We start from the raw sequence: 21,249 nt of genomic DNA, 5'->3' as shown, positions 1-21,249 counted from the left end.
TCCTGGACCCCCCCTATGTGAATTGGTATTGGGGTACATTGTACCCCTACCATTTCACGAAGCAAGTGTAAATAGTTAAAAAAACACACACACCATAGAAAAAAGTCCTTTATTAATAAAAAAAAAAAAAAAAAAATCCAGCGGTGACACTCGTTCCCGGCTTCCTGCTCCAACGTTGTCTGTATCCAGCCATGGATGCGGGTGATCTCCGGTCCAGCGATGAGAAGATCCATCCATCCAGAGTGCAGCATCGCAGACCTCCTCCCACCGCTGGACACAGCCCAGCGAATGAGCGGCTGAAGCTGTGACATTTTTTATATAGGGGAGGCAGGCCACCCATCACGTGACCCGGCACCCTCTGACACACCCTCTGCTACGTCACTGGGGAAGCCGCACTCTGTCCCCCCTCTTTCCTGCGGCTGGCCAGGTTAATGTGCTCGGATAAGGGGGGGTCTGGTGTGAATTTTTGGGGGAACTCCACGCCATTTTTTTTTTATTTGGGGTGGAGTTTCCCTTAAAATCCACACCAGACCTGAAGGGTCTGGAATGGATATTTGGGGGGAACCCCACGTAGTTTTTTTTTTTAATTGACGGCGGGGTTCTCCTTAATATCTATTCCAGACCTGAAGGGCCTGGTAATGGAATTTGGGGGGGACCCTCACGCTATTTTTTTTTTTATGAATGAATTTGCTCTGAATTGCCAGAGCCGAAAATTCATTATAGCCGCAAGTCAGTTTTAAATTTATTTTTTTCTTTCAGAAATTACACTTTGTGCACGGACAGTTCTAATGAATGTCAGAGCCAACAATTCATTATAGCCGCAAAGCCGGTTTTAAAATACTTTTTTCCTTTCAGAAATGACACTGCAGGGACAGTTCTTTTTTTTTTTTTTCCAAAGATTTTTTATCTTCTGCTCTGTTTTCCCGGAAGTACGTCCTGAGAGACTCCTCCAGGTCCTTAGCTATTACTGGGTCTGTGAGCAGGGATGGATCTAGCCTCCACACCCTCGAGCGAGGGTGGCAGGGGGGAAGAGACATTGTCGCCGAGATCGGATGGTGGTCCGACAAGATCATGGGATCAATAGATGCAGAAGTTACTCTATGTAGATCTTCCTGGCTAATCATTAAATAGTCGAGTCGGGAGTACCGATTGTGGGGTGCGGAATAGAACGTGTAATCCTTTCCTGTAGGATGCAAGGCACGCCATGTGTCATGTAGGAGAAGTTCCTGGAGGAGCGTTTTATTTCTCCGCAGAGCTATGTATGGGGTTGACGAGGTGCCCGTGGACGTGTCTTGCGCGGGGTTCAGAGGCACATTAAAGTCACCCCCTAGTATCAATGTGCCCGAAATGTCCGAGAGCATCAGTGAAATTGTGCACGTAATAAACACCCAACTGGGCAACAGGGTAATAAACTTTCCGATAACACAATGGGTAGCAGGTCTAGCCGGTGACTTCCTGGTCAGTTAGTAATCTCTACGGGCCCTCCTGGCCCCGGGAGAAGACAGCGGGTCACGGTCTCTCCTGGCCCCGCGGTGGTGACCGGGGTGCGCGAGCTTGAGGGGGATCTTCTCCTGCGGGAATTCGGTGGCTGTGTCTCCATCTTTTCCGCCGGAGGGCCATTCCAGCGGCCCACGGAGCGGCGGTAAATGGCGTACCAATCCGGAACCGCTACAGGTGGTATGCCCAGGGTCTCGAAGAAGTGCGGGAGGTCCTCGGGAACTTTGAGCAGTGCAGTGCGGCCCTGATGGGAGGCCGACAGGCAGAAAGGGAACTTCCATTTATAGCGTATGTTCTCCGACCTGAGAACATCCAGTAGGGGTTTAAGATCTCTGCGATGTTTCAGCATGATTCTCGATTGGTCCTGGAAAAGCTGGATCGGGGCTCCCCCGTGTTGGAGACACTGTCCCCTGGCTTGCCTCAGGATGTCTTCTTTTAGGCCGTAATCTGTGAGACAGCAAACGATGTCTCTGGGGGGGGTCCGTGTCTCTGCCCCTCGGGCACAGTGCCCTGTGGATCCTCTCCATGGCAATGCATGTGTCAGGGGGTCTCCGGAGGATCGAATTGAAGAGGCCTGTCACCTCTTGCTCAATCCGGTCGCTCTCCACTGTCTCCGGCATTCCCCTCACGCGCAAGTTATGGCGCCTTCCCCGTTCTCCAGGTCTTCTAAATGGCGGTTCACTTCCCGCAATTGCAGAGTATGGTCATCTATCTTTCGAGTGGAGCGCTGGAGGACAAGGTCATGGTCTTCTAGTGCGTTCTCTGTCGCTGTCACCCTCCCATCCAGAGCCTTAAAGTCCAGGCGCAGTTCCGCTACGGCTGCCATAAGCGCCTCCTTTATGTCGGTCGCCATGGCCCTCAGATCCAGGATGGTGATGGGTGGGGACGCTGACGCGGGAGCCGGTGTGGTCTCCGGTCCCCCGAGAGCCCCCGGGGGGGAGGCGAGTGGAGTTGCAGACAAGACGATATCTTGAGGCAGTGATGGTGGTGCCTGCGAGCGGCCTACTCGCGTTCCTTGGCGGGAAGCCGCCATGCTCCCACGACCGGCCCGGAACATCTCCAGTATATTGTGCTCGAGAGATTCGTTCTGTTCCCGGGGGGACCGGGATCGGGAGGCTGAGGACTGCCTCGATGCTGTACCCATGATTTAGGCTGAGAAATGTGGGTAAGAAGCGCCGCTAAAGATCGAAAAGGCTCTGAGGTGGCAGGAGCTCTGTGTTCAGGCAGCCATCTCCTAGCTCGGCTCGGCCCTGCCCCAGGGACAGTTCTATGTGCGGGAAACATGCGCTATTTCACATGCTAACTTTACACCCCCTCTAGGTATGAAATTTAAAGGAATATTTCACTTTTAGCATTATTAAATTCACTGCTCCCGAAAAAACTTCAGTTTTTAAAACTTTTTTTGCATTGATACATGTCCCCTGGGACAGGACCCAGGTCCCCAAACACTTTTTAGGACAATAAATTGCATATTAGCCTTTAAAAATAGCACTTTAGATTTCAAATGTTCGAGTCCCATAGACTTTAATAGGGTTCTAAAGTTCACACGAACATTTGGTGTGTTCGCAAGTTCTGGTGCGAACCGAACAGGGGGGTGTTCGGCTCATCCCTACTAAGGATGAGGCCTAACCTGAGGAGCGAGGTGGAGAGTTACCCAGTAGGGGTCCATGGTCCGAAAGTATTCCAGGGTGGAATCTTACTTCCTCCATCAGAGGAAGCAGGGTAGTGGACACCACTATAAAATCTATATGGGACATGGTTGAATGCATTGCTGAGAAAAAAGTAAATGCTTGAGTGGTTTGGTATTTATTCTTAATAAATATGTATTATTATTATTATTATTATTATTATTATTATTATTATTATTATTATTATTATTATTATTATATACGATTTATATAGTGCCAACAGTTTACACAGCGCTTTACAAGGTATAGGGGGACAACACAATTACAGTACAGTTCAATACAAAAAGGTACAGGAGGGCCCTGCTTGTGAGCTTACATTCTAATGGGAGGGGGTGGTGGTACAAAAGGTAATTGCTGCAGAGAATTTGATGGGGGTGGCTCGGGATAGTTGTTAGTTAGGTGTGGGATAGGCTTTTTTGAATAAATTAGTTTTCAGGGATCTCCTAAAGGTGGACAGGGTAGGGTCTGATCGGACATACTGGGGCAGAGAGTTCCAGAGGATGGGAGAGGCTCTGGAGAAGTCCCAAAGGCAACCATGGGAGGAGATAACAAGGGATCTAGAGAGCAGGAGGTCCTGGGAGGAGGGGACGATTTGAGTGATATCTGCAGGTGAGGTTGGTGATGTAGATGGGGGCGATGTTGTGAATGGCCTTGTATGTTATTAGAAAGTGAAAAAATGCGCATACCAAAAAAAACAGGTTCTAGAACAGCAGCAAACTCAAAAATGTTATACAACATAAAAACGGATAATAATGAATGGGAGTTGCGCTAAAAAAGGAATATATGGGTGACCATATGAAAAACAAAAGTAAAAAAGTTGTGCTAGAGACACCTCTTAATAATGACCACAAGGTCAACTGAATGCAAAGTCCCAATATGTGTACACATGTAACAAGGGTGAAACAAATGTGTATTAATCCAAAAAGAATAAATGAGTTCAATTTTGTGGATAATGCTGGATCAATTCTTGTGGATAATGCTGGATCTGTATCCGGGTAAACACATTCAAGCTGACCCTTACCAGAAGTATAGATCCCAAGGATCAAAATAAGCCATCCACGATGTAACCAATGAGAGATCCAATCTAGAAACTCCAACTTCAAAGGACTCGACCCAGTAGAGAAGAAAAACAAAGAAAACAATAGTGCAAAAACGTATGGTGAACAGACACTCTGGCTAACTCCCAGTGACTAATAATGACAGACACTGTGAAGGGAAGAAGGAGCACCACCACCAGAGAGAACACACTGACCCTAGGCGACCCTCTAGGGATCAATATTGCATAGTAGTGTGTTAACGGTAATCGGCGGAGAAGCGTTCTCAAAAGGTCCTTTAAATCCAGGGATCGGGTAGCCAGGTCACATAAAAAATATACAGACTCTCATAGTGAAGTACCGCCAGGATTTTTAATAAAATAAGGTAAGTAGAACACTTACAATTAAGACGTTTTAAAACAGCAAGTATATAGTAGCCGGCCGGCAAACAAACGAGGCACGTCCTCAATACGCGGTGACGTCAGCACGACAACCTCCTAACGTTTCGTCTTCGAGTAGACTTGATCACGGGAATGAGGGTGCGTGCCGCGTCACCGCGTTAAATACACAGAGAAGGCGTGTCGAATCTATGTTAAAGACGAGTGCAAGCCCGCCATCTTAAGTCAGGGAAAACGTAAGGGCTGCAACCGCACTCATACATTAAGGCACATAGTGCCGCGGTGCATAGATTAATAATGGACACGTTATAAATACAAACTGCAAAGAGGGATAAAAGCATCTTAGGTATAAAAACCAGGGAATAAAACCTAATCCTATTTCTCTAAGGCATGGATTAATTATAAAAACCGAGTGGGCTACAGACTTGAAAGAACACCATCGGGGCAACCATACAGCTAGCCGAACCTAAATGAAAGGTTCAGATGAAACATGAATAGCGGCAGGCTTGCAATCATCAAACAACAACATCAACACTGAATATGACTATAAATAATATTAGGTGATTAAACTGATGAGTGACATATACTAAACATGATTTAGACTCCAGTGAAAGAGATCAAGCTCAAATGTTAACATAACAGTGAACAAAACACCGTAAATAATTCATAAGGTCAAACTGCCATAAATCAATTTAGGCAGTGGGCCTTACTCAGAAAAAAATTTATTAACCCAAAAAAATATATTGTGACAAAAAATATAAAATATAAAAGGGTGACCAAGTGTAAAATGATTCACATTAGGTGATATAGCAAAATCTACTAAAGTGACACCACTCTCGAAAGAGATATGAGGTGTTAGATTATGTGAAAAATATTATGAAAATATTTTTTATATATATAAAAAAGTTGAAAAAACAAAAAATATATGTATAAAAAGGGGCAAAGCTGATTCAAGAATTTTCTATGAAACAGTTGACATCAACTTCAATGTTGAGTCCATGAGGTTCATAACTCCTCAACGTATGTATCCACATCATTTCTGACCTAGAGATACTCCTGACCAGATCATTACCTCTCCAGTGGGCCCGGAATTTATCAATCCCTATGAAAGTAGTACCTGCAGGGTTTTTATTGTGTACCAACAGGTAATGTTTTGAGACCGAATGATTCGGAAAGCCACTCAAAATATTCGTCAGATGCTCATTCAAACGTATATGTAGGGCCCGCTTGGTCCTCCCCACATACTGTAGCCCGCATGGGCATTGGAGAAGATAAATGACCCCCATCGTTGAGCACGTGATGAATGTGTCGATGGGGTAGCTAGTGGACGTACGGCTAGAGCAAAAACTTGACAAGTTTTTGCTCTAGCCCACTGGAGAGGTAATGATCTGGTCAGGAGTATCTCTAGGTCAGAAATGATGTGGATACATACGTTGAGGAGTTATGAACCTCATGGACTCAACATTGAAGTTGATGTCAACTGTTTCATAGAAAATTCTTGAATCAGCTTTGCCCCTTTTTATACATATATTTTTTGTTTTTTCAACTTTTTTATATATATAAAAATTATTTTCATAATATTTTTCACATAATCTAACACCTCATATCTCTTTCGAGAGTGGTGTCACTTTAGTAGATTTTGCTATATCACCTAATGTGAATCATTTTACACTTGGTCACCCTTTTATATTTTATATTTTTTGTCACAATATATTTTTTTGGGTTAATAAAATTTTTTCTGAGTAAGGCCCACTGCCTAAATTGATTTATGGCAGTTTGACCTTATGAATTATTTACGGTGTTTTGTTCACTGTTATGTTAACATTTGAGCTTGATCTCTTTCACTGGAGTCTAAATCATGTTTAGTATATGTCACTCATCAGTTTAATCACCTAATATTATTTATAGTCATATTCAGTGTTGATGTTGTTGTTTGATGATTGCAAGCCTGCCGCTATTCATGTTTCATCTGAACCTTTCATTTAGGTTCGGCTAGCTGTATGGTTGCCCCGATGGTGTTCTTTCAAGTCTGTAGCCCACTCGGTTTTTATAATTAATCCATGCCTTAGAGAAATAGGATTAGGTTTTATTCCCTGGTTTTTATACCTAAGATGCTTTTATCCCTCTTTGCAGTTTGTATTTATAACGTGTCCATTATTAATCTATGCACCGCGGCACTATGTGCCTTAATGTATGAGTGCGGTTGCAGCCCTTACGTTTTCCCTGACTTAAGATGGCGGGCTTGCACTCGTCTTTAACATAGATTCGACACGCCTTCTCTGTGTATTTAACGCGGTGACGCGGCACGCACCCTCATTCCCGTGATCAAGTCTACTCGAAGACGAAACGTTGGGAGGTTGTCGTGCTGACGTCACCGCGTATTGAGGACGTGCCGCGTTTGTTTGCCGGCCGGCTACTATATACTTGCTGTTTTAAAACGTCTTAATTGTAAGTGTTCTACTTACCTTATTTTATTAAAAATCCTGGCGGTACTTCACTATGAGAGTCTGTATATTTTTTATGTGACCTGGCTACCCAATCCCTGGATTTAAAGGACCTTTTGAGAACGCTTCTCCGCCGATTACCGTTAACACACTACTATGCAATATTGATCCCTAGAGGGTCGCCTAGTTCCGGTAAGGGTCAGTGTGTTCTCTCTGGTGGTGGTGCTCCTTCTTCCCTTCACAGTGTCTGTCATTATTAGTCACTGGGAGTTAGCCAGAGTGTCTGTTCACCATACGTTTTTGCACTATTGTTTTCTTTGTTTTTCTTCTCTACTGGGTCGAGTCCTTTGTATGTTATTGTTAGCATTTTGAATTTTACATGGTGGGGTAGGGGAAGCCAGTGAATGGATTGGCAGAGAGGAGCAGCAGTCATGGATTGGTTAGTGAGGTGTATTAGTCTAGCAGCAGAATTCATAATAGACTAAAGGGGTGATAGCATGCTTAAGGGTAGGTCATTAAGGAGAGAGTTTCAGTAATCAAGTTGGGATATAATCAAGGAGCGAATAAGTGGCTTTGTGGTGTCATTAGTCAGAAAGAGTCGGATTCTGGAGATGTTGCGGAGGTTAAGGTGGCAGGATTTAGCCAGTGATTGAATATGGGGGATTGAATATATATTTATAACACCAAGTGTTCTTCAAAGCAAAGTCCACAAATAAACAACTTAATTGAGTCGGCGATGCGGTAGCAGAGAATGAGTGCAGGCAATCTAGCGCTGGATTGAGAACCATATCAAAATTTCCCAACCAAATAGCTGGTACAGCTGGAAATTGGGCCATAAATAGAAAACCGTCACTAACTACCATAGAACTGTGGGGGGGGGGGGGGGGCGGAATGTAACAGGTCAACATTAGATAAGGCCTCCCATACAATACCACATGCATAAAAAATGAATCTGCCCTGAGGGTCCAAGATTACTGATAGAATCTCAAATTGGACTGTTTTTGCAATCAGAACAGAAACTCCCCGGGACTAAAGTTCCCCAGTAATGTATGTCTCAACTAGGATCACAGTGTAATTTGAGGTAATTAAAGACAGCGGAGCATTTAAGCTTATCACAGATTCCACAAACATTCCACGTGATAAATTTTATGGGGGCCATGGGTTAAGCAAGATCAAGACCGCCCTGCCAAAGCTAGTGATCAGGAGATTCCCCAGAAAGGTAGCAGGGTTGGGGATTTCTAATCCCTCAGGGAGGCCGATAAAGCAAAAAGCAAACCAAGCACCAGGCTTGATTCTCCAGGTCAACTGGTTTCTGGGTGAATTGCTGGATCTGATGCTGCATGGGATCCGAGGTGTGCTTCTGGGGGTGTCCTCAGTTTGTCTGATCCTGGCCTCCATCTCTGTGATATGATCTCACAGTTTGTGCATATCATGTCTTTTGAGGGATATGTCCACTTTCACCTCCTCTATCTTAGTCGTCAGAGTTGCTTAGCAGGTGAAAATAGCCTTCAGCACGATAGCAATGTCAGCCATGGCAGGATCCGGAGCTAGTACAGCAGCGGCGCCATCTTCCTTCGAGTGATTGCGCTTTTGCCTCCGATATTTGTCCAGAGAAGGCGTAGGAGTAGTGGATTCATGGGATGGGGACATGTGGAGAAGGGTTGACAGTACACTAAATGAAGATAAAAATACCAAAAGTGGGCACTCAGGATCTCAGGAATAGGACAGACTGGAAGCAGAGCTCAGCACATGTGTACCCTACTCCAAGCCACGCCCCTCACCCACCACCCACTGTGTTTATTGACCCATTTCAATTATTTTGTCTCTCAGTGTTTAGACATGTACTGTAACTGAAGCATGCTGACATGTTTCAAAATATAAAAAAAAAATGTTAGGGATGAAGTTCGACTTCACCACTACACTGAATTCTCGGCAATTCCCGACATTCACAAAGTTTGCACATTTTAGACATTTGGCTGATAAGTTTGCAGGTTCACCAACAAGAAATAAGGGGCAACCTATAATGCAGTGCATACTTATTGCCTCTAGCCATCTGAGTCACAAGAGCCAGTAATGTAAAGCGGGGATATGCAATTAGAGGACCTCCACTTGTTGCAGAACTACAATTCCCATGAGGCATAGCAAGACTCTGACAGCCACAAGTATGACACCCAGAGTCAGAGGCATGATGGGACTTGTAGTTTTGCAACAGCTAGAAGTCCGCTAATTGCATATCCCTGATGTAAAGGAATGGATAACCCAAACCTCTTCTTATATAAGGGTGGCCTTACAGCAGCCATATTGTCACTGGGGTAGATTCAGAGAACAATTATGCCGGCATATCCATAGATACGCCGCGTAATTGCTAAGCTGCACCGGCGTATCTACTTTCTGTATTCAGAAAGATAGATACGCCGACTTTAGCCTAAGATACGACTGGCATAAGTCTCTTACTCCGTCGTATCTTAGGGTGCATTCTGACGCTGGCCTCTAAGGGGCGCTTCTGTTGTTGTCGGCGTGGAATATGCAAATTGTCTACTACGCGATTCACAAAAGGAAGTGGGCCCAGCGTTCGTTTTTTACGTTGTTTGCTTAAGGCTTTTTCGGCGTAAGGCTGCTCCTGCTATTAGGAGGCGCAGCCAATGTTAAGTATGGATGTCGTTCCCGCTTTCGAAATTTGAATTATTTACGTTTTTTGCGTAAGTCATTCGTGAATAGGGCTGGACGTAATTTACATGCCCCCCTTCCACATTTGAATTATGCGCGCTTACGCCGGCCCCTTTTACCCTATGCCGCCGCGACTTACGGAGCAAGTGCTTTGTGAATACAGCGCTTGCTTCTGTAAGTTACCGCGGCGTAGCGTAAAGACGAAATGCTGCGCCGCCGTAACTATGCGCGCCCGTACGTGAATCTACCCCACTGTGTGTCGGAATTGTTAGGGACATCTGACAGTTCTGTGTAGGGAGAGATTTTTTATTTTGTCATTGGTACATCTTTTGACCTCTGCATCAGAAAATGTCAGCTTTAGACCTTGCCTTGTCCTACTACACAATGTGATATCAAATACAAAAACAGGTCTACAATACCTTCTGCTGGATCACAGATTTATTGTCAAAGTAGAAGTCACAAAAAGTCAGACATCAATATAGAGACCTTGGCTCGCCACAGAAAGGTTTTTATACTGATTTCAAATTGTCAAATTCTCATTAGGATACTGAACAGCATACAGTGTAAAATTGTCTAGCAGCAAGATAGCTTTAATTGGGGATAATAGGCCTAACCATTGTATGCCTAACTTTTATCTTATCAGTTGGGATAGGGGGTTTGGTGAATGATGGGCGGTGGATTAGGTGCACACTGTTCTTGCACTTAGTCTTTCAAACAATCCAGTGGCAGTCTTCAAATAAAAGGCAGCATAAAGAGCAGACTGGCAGTAACATGCTAATATTCTAATTTATGCACTGCCATGGGGGACATGTACTGATTGAAAAAATAAATAAAACAATAATAATAATAATAATAATAATAATAATAATAATAATCTCTCTCTTCACAGAAGTGTCAGCTGTCCCTATCAACACTGATAATTAAGCTGCTGTGACCCCACCCACCCATCGATACGATAGGTCATCCATTCCTTCATCCATTCCTTGTGCATTGCATTAGAGGATGTTCTCTATGTTGGTGGTGAACCTGCAAACTTTTCAGCCAAAAGATTGTGATTCACAAACTTTATGAATCCCAGAGATTCACCACAAATCTATGTATATATATATATATATCTATGGTAACTGCTGAACCTTATCCCTACACCTGTATTTATACAGAATAATAATAATAATAATAATAATAATAATAATAATAATAATAATAATAATAATATGAATATGAATATGAATATGAATATGAATATGAATATTAATAATAAACATGGCATTATTGGTCATCAAACTTCTCATTTTTACAGTTTCATGTACAATATGTCATAATGATATTTTTGAAACCTTTACTTTCTACGGTGCTGACAAAGATGGATTCTGTGTATTTTAGGTTTGGCCTTTTTTTTCCTGCTCTATAAGTAGATTCATATTCCAGTCTATAGTAATACATAACAGAATTATTCTTTATAAACCTGACACTCTCACAGCCTTCAGCTGAGCCATGAAGTCAGTGTCAGGATCCTGGGCTGCTGTCAGTGATGATGAGGTCGGGAGAAGAGGAAGGATTCATTGGAGTCTATCAGAGACTCGGCCATGTCGTCTTCAGATATCCACTTAGAATATTGTGCTTGTTGTCTTTGTGTGTGACCCCCTGCACATCTGACACCCAGAACTCTGCTCACCGCTGTGATATGACTGTGAGGAATTATACATTTGAGTACAAGTATTCTCAGGATGGAGACATCATTATAGGAGGGATATTCTCTGTACATTCTGTAGTGTCAGAGTGGAGTTTGGAAGGAAGTCTTATTTATAATCTCATGTGTGCAGCGTAAGTGAAATATGAAATGTAAATCTTCCAATCTGATCTACAGAGCTGTGTCTTTAGGAGAGATGTGTGATAATGTGCAGGACTCATTCAGTCTGTTACACGGCATTTACATAAAATCAAAGTATATCCTTCAATGTGTTCATGAAAATCACATATGGCCCATTCTATTGCCGGGTGTTAATAGCCACATTCATTCATTATGAATAGCTGCCAATGTAACACAATGGATGAAAAAACACGCAGGACCCCTTTTTTAATAAGGCAGCACAGCTTAGAGTTACAATGAATTGGGGTACAATTCACAATGAATGACATCACATTGCACTGCCCATAGAGAAGGTGCTTTGCCATGCATTGTTATGTGTTAAGGTGTGCATTATTACGGGGGGCGTGTCCGGATGTGAGCAAGGGAAGACGTGTGCTGTGAGAGCTCCACAGTGATCCGCTCAATCCATCCGTTTATTGGAGCTTTGCTGCCCGATTTTCCACCACAACGGCCCGGATACTGGTGGGGGAACCTCCGGACATGCGAAAGGGGGAGGCGAAATCCGGATTCCAGACCCCAAAGTCCCAGCGCCGGACCGGCTCTGCACGAGGCTCAGACGCGGGCCTGCACGCCGCCGCCATCTTGCCTAATCCTCCCTCCTCGAGGAGTGCACGGAGGCTAGCTAAGGAGATGGCACACGTTGAGGGGAACGCTCAGGACATCCGTGCAGGTGAAGCACAGCCTGTCCCTCCGGCTCAGGATGCAGCCCAAGAGGCAATCACACGCCCGATCCTGGAGGCCATAACTGCCAGCAAGGCCGCGGTCATGGTAAGCATAGACCACCTCACTACAGAAATTACCCTGATAAGGCATGATCTGGACAAGATTAGGGGGAGGATGACTGAGGCAGAGGAGAGGATCTCCAGTGTGGAGGATGAGACTCATATACAGGGCAATCAATTGTCTGAATTGCAGAGGTGGTGAGACTGTTACAGGACCGCGCTAATGATGCTGAAGACAGACAAAGGAGGAATAATGTCCGCGTGGTGGGGCTACCGGAGGGGGCAGAGGGCCCACAGGCCACCACCTTTGCTGAGGATTTCTTTATTAAGCTGCTTGCTTTGGGGGAGAGACCCCCGACATATGTGGTGGAACGGGCCCACAGAGTACCCATGGGCAGGAGGCCTCCAGGTGAATATCCTCGTCCCTTCCTAGTAAAATTCCTGAACTACAGGGACAGGGACATGATATTGTCAGCATCCAGGAGGGCCCAAGAGCTGAAGTATGAGAATGCCAAAATAATGCTTTTTCCAGACTTCTCGGCGGAAACACAGAGAAGAAGAAGATCTTTCAATGATGTCAAGAGGAGGCTGCGTGAAGAATGTACAGTACAGCATGCTTACCCCAGCAAATTGCGAGTTCAACATCAAGGCAATGTAAAATTTTTTGACAACCCAAGAGATGCCTGCGACTGGTTGGATAGGAATCCCTGAATTGCCTTCACCGCAAGCTGAGTATTGTGTTTTGATGTCCTATAGTTTTTTTTTCTTCTCTTTCTCCTCCGTGTTTTACTATTATTGAGTGGAACTCCGCTTTTTTCCATCTTATTTGATTTTCAACCTACTGAAGTGGTAGGCAACTGTGTGTTTTTTAGGAAGCACTTTGGCTAATGTAGTGAAGGAAATAGACCTGTGTATTTTGCCTTCCTTTAAAAGCTTCTTACATGAGGTTTTTTATTCCTTTTTCTAACTGCCGGTCAATATAGGCCCCATGGTCATGTCCTTCTTTTTTATTTTGAATGTTGCGCTGTACTTTACCTAATGCCCCAGTTTTGAGACAGGCTGTCAGGGCGTCTCATCATTTTGTTTTATTAGGCTGTGCCCTATCATACATTATTCAAAGCTGCATATTCATTCTGGTCACATCCATTAGGAAACCACTAGATGGCGGTGGTGGGCTGACCTTCTTATATTTTTCTCTCAGGCCATCTCTGTATAGCTCCAATTTGAAACCTGCTGACGTGGAGCTCTCTGGAACTCAGGAAGACTTTTAGTACACGGTTGGACAGGAGATCTTTCGGAGCAACTTCCAGAATCATCTAATTTTTGGGTGTTAAAAGGTTTTTGGGTTTTGAAGCCGCATACCAGACAATGGGTGTTTTTGAAGCCTTTTTGCTTCACGGTTCTAATTTTTTTTCTCTTTTTTATTTTTTTGTTGTTTCTGGTATAATGGCAGGGGGGGTGGGTTGTTGGGAGGAAAGGGAGGGGGGATGGTTTTCTTAGTACGTACCTACTACTCAGTTCCCGGTCCTCGGTTAGCGGGGGCTTCATGTCAGATATTATTGCTGTGTCCTGATTTAGACTTTCGGGTCTGTAGGAGATGCACCTGGGAGCTATTTTGTGCTGGGGAATATGGCTAATGTGATTAAGTTTGTGTCTTGGAATGTTCGGGGCTTGAATAGCAAATTTAAAAGGGCCGCAATGTTCCAATACTTAAAAATTGCTCGGCCGCATGTGGTCCTCTTGCAGGAGACTCACCTGGATGGAAATAGAATCTTGGCCCTACGAAAGCACTGGATTCAAAAGGCTTTCCACGCCACGTACTCCACATTTGCACGGGGCGTGTCTATACTTGTAAGCAAGGCACTCCCTTGTAAGATCCACCAGGTGATAACTGATCGGGGGGGCGGTATGCGGCAGTAGTAATGGATTGCCAACCGGAAAATCTTATTGTAAATGTATATGTGCCACCTCCGTTTAATGTGCAAATGTTATATGACTTATATGTGAAACTGACCCCGCATGCTCATTTACCGCTTCTATTGATGGGGGATTTCAATGCTACACTTAGTGATCTGGACTCGTCCAACCCAGGGAGGGGAGGTTCGCAGGACTTGTTGTCATGGGTTTCTATGGGGTTTATCTGAAATATGGAGAGCTAACATCCCACCACCACGTGCTATTCCCATCTTTCACAGACGCATCGCTCATCGGCTAGAATAGACCTAGCATTTGCCAACCAGGCTATGTTACCTTATGTAGGGGGAGCGGAATACTTGGCAGGAGGGCTCTCAGATCATAACCCACTCTCTATCTCGTTGCTCTTCCCGGCGGGTGGGGGGGGCAGGAGCTGGAGACTGTCCGGGATGGTTACAGGAGGAGCAGGTTTCCAATCACCTACTGGAAGCAGTTGACAACTACTGGACTCAGAACGTGGACTCGGCTGATCCACTAGTAGTATGGGATGCGTTTAAGGCTGTGATACGGGGGGAATCAATAACTGCCATTAAGAGGGTCAGAGTAGATCAGAATGCGACCATTCAAGAACTTCAGGACAGGGAGAGGGAATGTGCGTCTGTACACGCTACGGACCGGACGGATGTTTCTTACTCTGCCCTGTTGGAGGCGAGACGTAGACTTTCAATGCACTGTAATGATCTTGCACATACGGAGGCTGCACACAGAGCTAATTCACTGTTTTCTGAAGGGGACAAGAATGGGAAGCTTTTGGCTAGGTTGGTGGCGGAGCAAAACCACATAGAACATATATCGGTGGTGAGGGGACGTGATGGAGAACTGGTCGGGGACCCGATGGAAGTTCTAGCGGAGTTTCAGGCATTCTTTTCAACCCTGTATGCTCCGATACCACCGTATGACAAAGAGGCTCTGAATAATTTGTTAGGGGGCTTATCCCTTCCCAAGCTGACGGAGGACGATAGTATAGCATTAGATGCTAAAATAACGAACAAAGAAGTAGTCTCGGCGATATTTGCATTCCCACCTAATAAAGCGCCGGGTCCGGATGGCTTCCCGGCAGACTTTTATAAGGTGTATGTTGACCAATTGGCCCCTAGGTTATCGACGTTATTTGAATGCTGTCTGAAAAAAAAGTGCTCCCACCTCCATGCTTGATGCATACATTATCCTTTTACTTAAACCAGGTAAAGATTCCCTAGAATGCTCATCGTATAGACCCATAGCGCTGCTTAACATGGACCTTAAGATTCTGACGAAAGTTTTAGCAAAAAGGCTGGCGCTGGTCATCTCATCCCTGGTGGATGTAGACCAGACAGGTTTTATGCCAGGAAAATCCACTGATACTAATTTGAGAAGGCTTTTTACACATTTACAGCTCCCTAATATAGATTCGGCAGACAGGGTAATAGTCTCTATTGATATAGAGAAGGCCTTTGACTCGGTGGACTGGAATTTATGCACAGTTCTCGAGTACATGGGATTTGGTCAATCCTTCAGACAGTGGATTGCACTTTTGTATAGTACGCCTAGGACAGCCATTCGTATGGGGGGATCCACTTCTGAGTATTTTTCGATTGGGAGGGGTACTAGGCAGGGGTGCCCCTTGTCACCATTCTTATTTGCCCTTATGATGGAGCCCCTTGCAGTGGCGCTGCGGGCGTCGGAGGGAGTGAAAGCAATTCGGGTGGGTAGTATAAATGAAGGGCTGGCGTTATACGCAGACGACCTTCTGTTGTTTCTCAGAGATCCGGGGGAGTCGTTGGTCACTGCTCTGGGTATCATGAACACCTTTACTACGTACTCAGGGTTGAAAGTGAACTGGGGCAAGTCGTCCATTTTACCCTTAGATAAGGGGGCTAGTGCAAAAGCGGATCCCAACCTACCACTAAAATGGGTTACACAGATAACTTACCTGGGTGTGAAGGTAACGGCGAATGTGTTGGATTACATGTCTCTTAACCTACTCCCCTTTTGACATTCTTTAAGCAGAAGGCATTGACTATGGCAAAAACTCCCTCTATATTTTGATGGGCAGGGTTAATCTTCTAAAGATGAAGATTCTCCAGTCATTCTCTATTTCTGAGGAATGCTCCGGTATGGATACCGAAGTCCTTCTTCAAGAAATTGGACAGCATCACGACCACATTTCTCTGGGCAACAAAATCTCCTAGGCTGGGTTTGAAGGTTCTTCAGGAACCATGGGGACAGGGAGGGCTGGCAGTGCCTGATTGGCGCAAATACTATTTGGCAGGGCAACTAGTTTTCATACATAGATGGTTAATATCGGACGAGGGAGATTCAGCTACTATACTGGAGGCAGCACACTTAGGCTCTTATGAGACCCTTCGGTTAGCAATACACCGAGGTACAGGAAAGGACCTCCCGTTGACAGAATCTATGAAGGCCACAGTTAGGGCATGGGTGGAGGTGGAAAAATTGGCCTGTCCCAGCTACACAGGGGTCTCACCTTCGACTCCCCTGTGGAAGAACCCGAAGCTCCAACAATTCTATAAATTTGATGATACTATAGGTTGGGCAAGCAAGGGGATCAAACTACTTAAAGACATTACGCGCGATGGGGTACTTTTAACTTTTGACCAGCTGAAGGTCAAACATGACCTTCCCAACACACAATTCTTCCGGTATTTGAGACTGAGACACGCATTCCAGACACAGTTTGAAACACAGACGGTTGCATCCTTTCCTTCAAGACTAGAAGACCTCCTAATGACTGAAGATTTGCCCAAAACCCTATCAGTGACATACAAAGAATTGTTTAAAATTAGTCCTAAGGCCTTGGTAAAATGCAGAGAGCGATGGGCAAATGAGGTCCCTGGTATACAAGGGGAGGAGTGGGATGACATGTGGGATCGTCCGTTCAATATCTGGTGGCGGCTTCGAGACAGACACATTCAGTTCAAATTTCCTGCACAGAAGCTACTACATCCAGCCAGGCTGGCAGTGATTTTTTCCGTCGGTGCCACCTGAATGTTGGGGTGCACTTTTTCGCCAGCAGACGACACACACACGTGTTTTGGGATTGCCCACAGATTCGGCGTTCTGGACAGGGGTCTCATCCTGCATAGAGGGAGTACTGGGGGTTACCCATACCCTAGAGAGAATCGCGTTTGTCATGTTGGGCTTGGTGGAGGAGGTGGTCCCATCTAGGGCGCATAGAACGTTACTTAGCATACTCATATTTTACCCGGAGAAAAAGCTATTTTGCTCAAATGGAAGAGTCCGGGGGCACCAGAGATAGCATTTTGGAAGGGGCTGGTGAATACTATGCTCCCTATATTACAAGGCAACCTACCTTCTCGGGGCTGTGTGGGTAAATTTGAAAAGTATGGAGGGCCTGGTACGAATCTGACCAGACAGTTGGATAGTGTGAATAGGTAAATAAAGTCTGAATTCTGCATTCATTTCTATACCTGCAATTGACCGACTTCCGGTGCATCGGGAATATGAATGAGTATGAACTCTCAGCAAGGTGTACATCTCTTTTTCTTGCAGAGGAGTCCTGCGCTGATGTGTCGCAGGGGGAGGGAACTGAGTAGTAGGGGGGAGGGAGGGAGGGAGGTTTAACTGGGTTTAGCCATCTGTGATGGCATTGTTGTATGCACATGGTCATGTTGACCAAAGGTTTACTTGGTATTCTACCAAGAAATGTATGTTTTGTTATGTCAACAAAAACTCTCAATAAAAAGAAATTTTCAAAAAAAAAAAGGTGTGCATTATTACCACAATACACAAGTGTCAATGGGACCTTGAATGAGTTTGGTCCTTAATGACTCCATATCTTTTTTTTTTTTTACTTTTGAATAGAGTTGGGAAGGATAACGAATCCCTGTCAGGTTTTTACTGTTATCTGGGGCTCCATAAAAGAGATTCCCCTCACAGAAATACTATATAATGTTATTGGGTGCCTTAACCTCCCCTGGCGGTATGGATTATTTTCGATTTTAGGTGCTGAAAGCGGTACCATTATTTTGCAAGGAAATTTGGCGTTTTACATTGTAGGCCTGTAATTCTTATGAATGACTCACTTAAATCTTTCCAAACCAGAGTCTAGTAGACATCTCGGGTATGATAAAGTTTGAAAAACAAAATCATAATTTATAATATAATAAATAACTATATATAATTATAACAAATAATAATATAATTATAATAAAAAGTATTCAATAATGTAATCAACTCAAAAAACACTGAAATTTGCTCAGTTGCAGAATTGTCACTGCCATTACTTTTATTTTTTTATGACGAATTTCCCCACAAATCGCTATCGCACAATTCTGCAAGTGATTATAATTTTTTATCTGGGTTTTCTGGCTGCTCTAAAACCACTTTTGACATAAAGGGACAATTTTTGGTTGCTATGGACAATCTACAGTTTGCAGGCAGAAAGTCAGTTTTTATTGTATAAAAGTACATGCAGGACACTGGGCAGACCACTAGGCACAAAGGGGATGTGTATTCTTTACATACAGTACTGTAATCTATAAGATTACAGTATACTGTATGTATTGTGTTTAGTTACTTCTTTGAATTTGGCGCCGATCTCCGCCCCCGTGCGTCGTATTGTCGCAGGGAACGGAGATCAGGGGATCGGGCATCAGGCGGAACATCTGGCCGCCGCGAACTGCGGAAATACTTCGCTGGATGCCAGGGAAAAGGTAAGTAACCTTTTCCAGCGTCCAGCAAGGCAAGCCCAAGTGTGGCTCAGGGTTACCGATAGTAGCACAAAAATCTCACCCCGAGCCACACACGGGAATACCGCTAGGCAGGTTAAAATGTATGCCTCATAAATTGCCAACCACGGCTGTAACTTTATAAATTCAGGAACGATTGAATTTCATTATATGTTTCATGCAGCAATACACACGGCCACCAATCCCACCATAGATTTCTAGTTGAAATGTGTCAACATTTTACCATAAATAATTTCTGCTTGAATCCTTGTCCTGTAGACCAATGCAAAGCTCTCCATTTTCTGCAGGGTTTACACAAGAGAATACAGACATCTCCTGGCTTTTATATTTGCTATTGGTGAGATAAACCGCAGTCCAGATATTCTTCCCAACATAACTCTGGGATATCATGTGTATGATTCTTGTGGACATGTCAATAAAGCTATAAAAGATGTTCTACAGATTTTGTCTGGACATACAAAGGAAGCTCCAAATTATTCCTGTATGGAGCGGGGTGCCCTGGCTGGTTTCATTGGAGATCTCAATTCTGACACCACTCTCCAAATGGCCCAGCTGCTGAATCTATATGGTTACACCCAGGTAAGAGAAGATGAATTTCCTATATTATGTAATTGTCATGGATATGCAATAGCTGTCATGGATGCAATAGCCGGGCAGCTTACCTGTGTTTCCATCTGTTCAGTAAGAGGCCTAACTCTGTTCTGGTTCCCTTTTTATCACTTCCTCTTCCTGTATGGTCCCACCCAGGCCAGCCCAGGAAGTCTTTATTAACTGTCGCTCTACAGGTCTGCAGTGCTGTTCAACAGTGTAGTTTGCTAGTTCCTGTTTGCAGAGTGCTACAATCATCTTTCCGTGTACCGTTTTGGCTTGTTCCTGACTGCTGTTTGCCTGTGCCCCTGACCATTTGCCTGTCCCACGGTTATCCTTGTCTGCCTGTGCCCCTGACCATTTGCCTGTCCCACGGTTATCCTTGTCTGCCTGTTGCCCTGACCTTGGCCTGTCCATCACCACTGTCTGTCCTGCTGGCTGCTTCCCCTTTCTCCCTGCGAAGTGTGACCTAGGGAATCTTGGGGGCGCGACCTGGACCCAGTTGCGGCAAAGACCATCCTTACCATCATAGGCTCTGGTGAATACAAAACTGGGTCATAGACTCCGCGCCCTGGGTGATCTTGGGTTACGCTTCCTCTCTGCTAGCAGTAGTCGGCTATAGGGTTCACTTCCCTGTGGTGCATCCCTGACCCCAACGGGGTGCACTTGTCACCTGGCCACGGGTGACCTGACAGTAATGTTAGGACAGTGAGTGGTCTTATGGTGAGGTGGGTCAAAAGGGTACAAATAACCTTGGTGGTAAAGTATAAAGTTGTTCTAAAAAAAGAAGGCAGTGCTGTGTAGGGATGGGCCAATGGTTCAGTCCAATATTTGGCAGTTATGAGATTTGAAAAATGCCTGAACTTTTGCCCATTCAGCCCCCTGATGATTATTTATAAAATAAATATTTCAGGAAGCTAAAAATCACCAAAGTCACCAATATCATTGGCTTACATGACCTAAAATCCCTGGCCATGGTCATACTTGGTCAATGGTGTCATTGCTATCCCCATCCCTTTCCTGTCAAGTGTACCGGGTCTGTTGGGTTTTTAGTGTTGACAATTTCTCAGGCGGCAGACATCATAAATAAGGATGCATTTACAATGAGGAGCTTTTCTTGGGTTCTTTTTTTTCAAGTAAAAGATTTGTCAAACATTTGTGTGTCTTTATCTATAGGTTCCTTTTTTGTCAACGAGTAGGAGTGTTATGTCCCTCTTACTCATTCACATAGGGGGGCCCCTTTGTTTTTAAAAGCCTCCCGTCTGAAGACCCCCACAACCACCGGGCCAGGGTTGTGGAGAGAAGAACTATCTATTGGTAGATCTTGAATCTCACATATAATTGAAAGCAGACTTTTAACACAAATTTGTTTTGTTATTGAATTATTGTATTATTTTATATTCCATTACAGTCGGGGAGATTACTGAGCACATGGTGATGTTATTGATATATTGTAAATGTAGAATCACTGCATAATTCTATCATGTATACTGTATACAGTATATAGAGTATCAAGCCTTGTAGGTCTGAATCTTATATGTACTGTAGTTGCTGTCAAAGTTGTTTTTGGGGATTGATACAATGTTTGTACACAGTGCAAGGAAGGTATTGAGAAGACCGATCAAAGTAGATAGAAGTGTGTTTTATTTTAGTTT

At 44.4% G+C, this 21,249-nt stretch overlaps 1 protein-coding gene across 1 annotated transcript in view; it reads left to right on the top strand.

Annotated features, from left to right (window-relative positions):
* The first annotated feature begins 12,078 nt into the window (after positions 1-12,078).
* Positions 12,079-21,249, top strand: part of LOC120917223 (vomeronasal type-2 receptor 26-like) — a 31,715-nt gene continuing 22,544 nt past the window's right edge. The window contains exons 1-4 of the mRNA XM_040328766.1: positions 12,079-12,366; positions 14,580-15,255; positions 15,479-15,696; positions 19,265-19,585. Coding sequence (XP_040184700.1) covers positions 12,079-12,366; positions 14,580-15,255; positions 15,479-15,696; positions 19,265-19,585 — 1,503 coding nt within the window. The remainder of the gene's footprint in view (positions 12,367-14,579; positions 15,256-15,478; positions 15,697-19,264; positions 19,586-21,249) is intronic.

The sequence above is a fragment of the Rana temporaria genome, chromosome 1, assembly GCF_905171775.1.
Source record: "Rana temporaria chromosome 1, aRanTem1.1, whole genome shotgun sequence".
NCBI lineage: Eukaryota > Metazoa > Chordata > Amphibia > Anura > Ranidae > Rana > Rana temporaria.
Note: the sequence above shows the minus strand (reverse complement) of the source record. Positions and strands in the feature narration are given on the sequence as shown.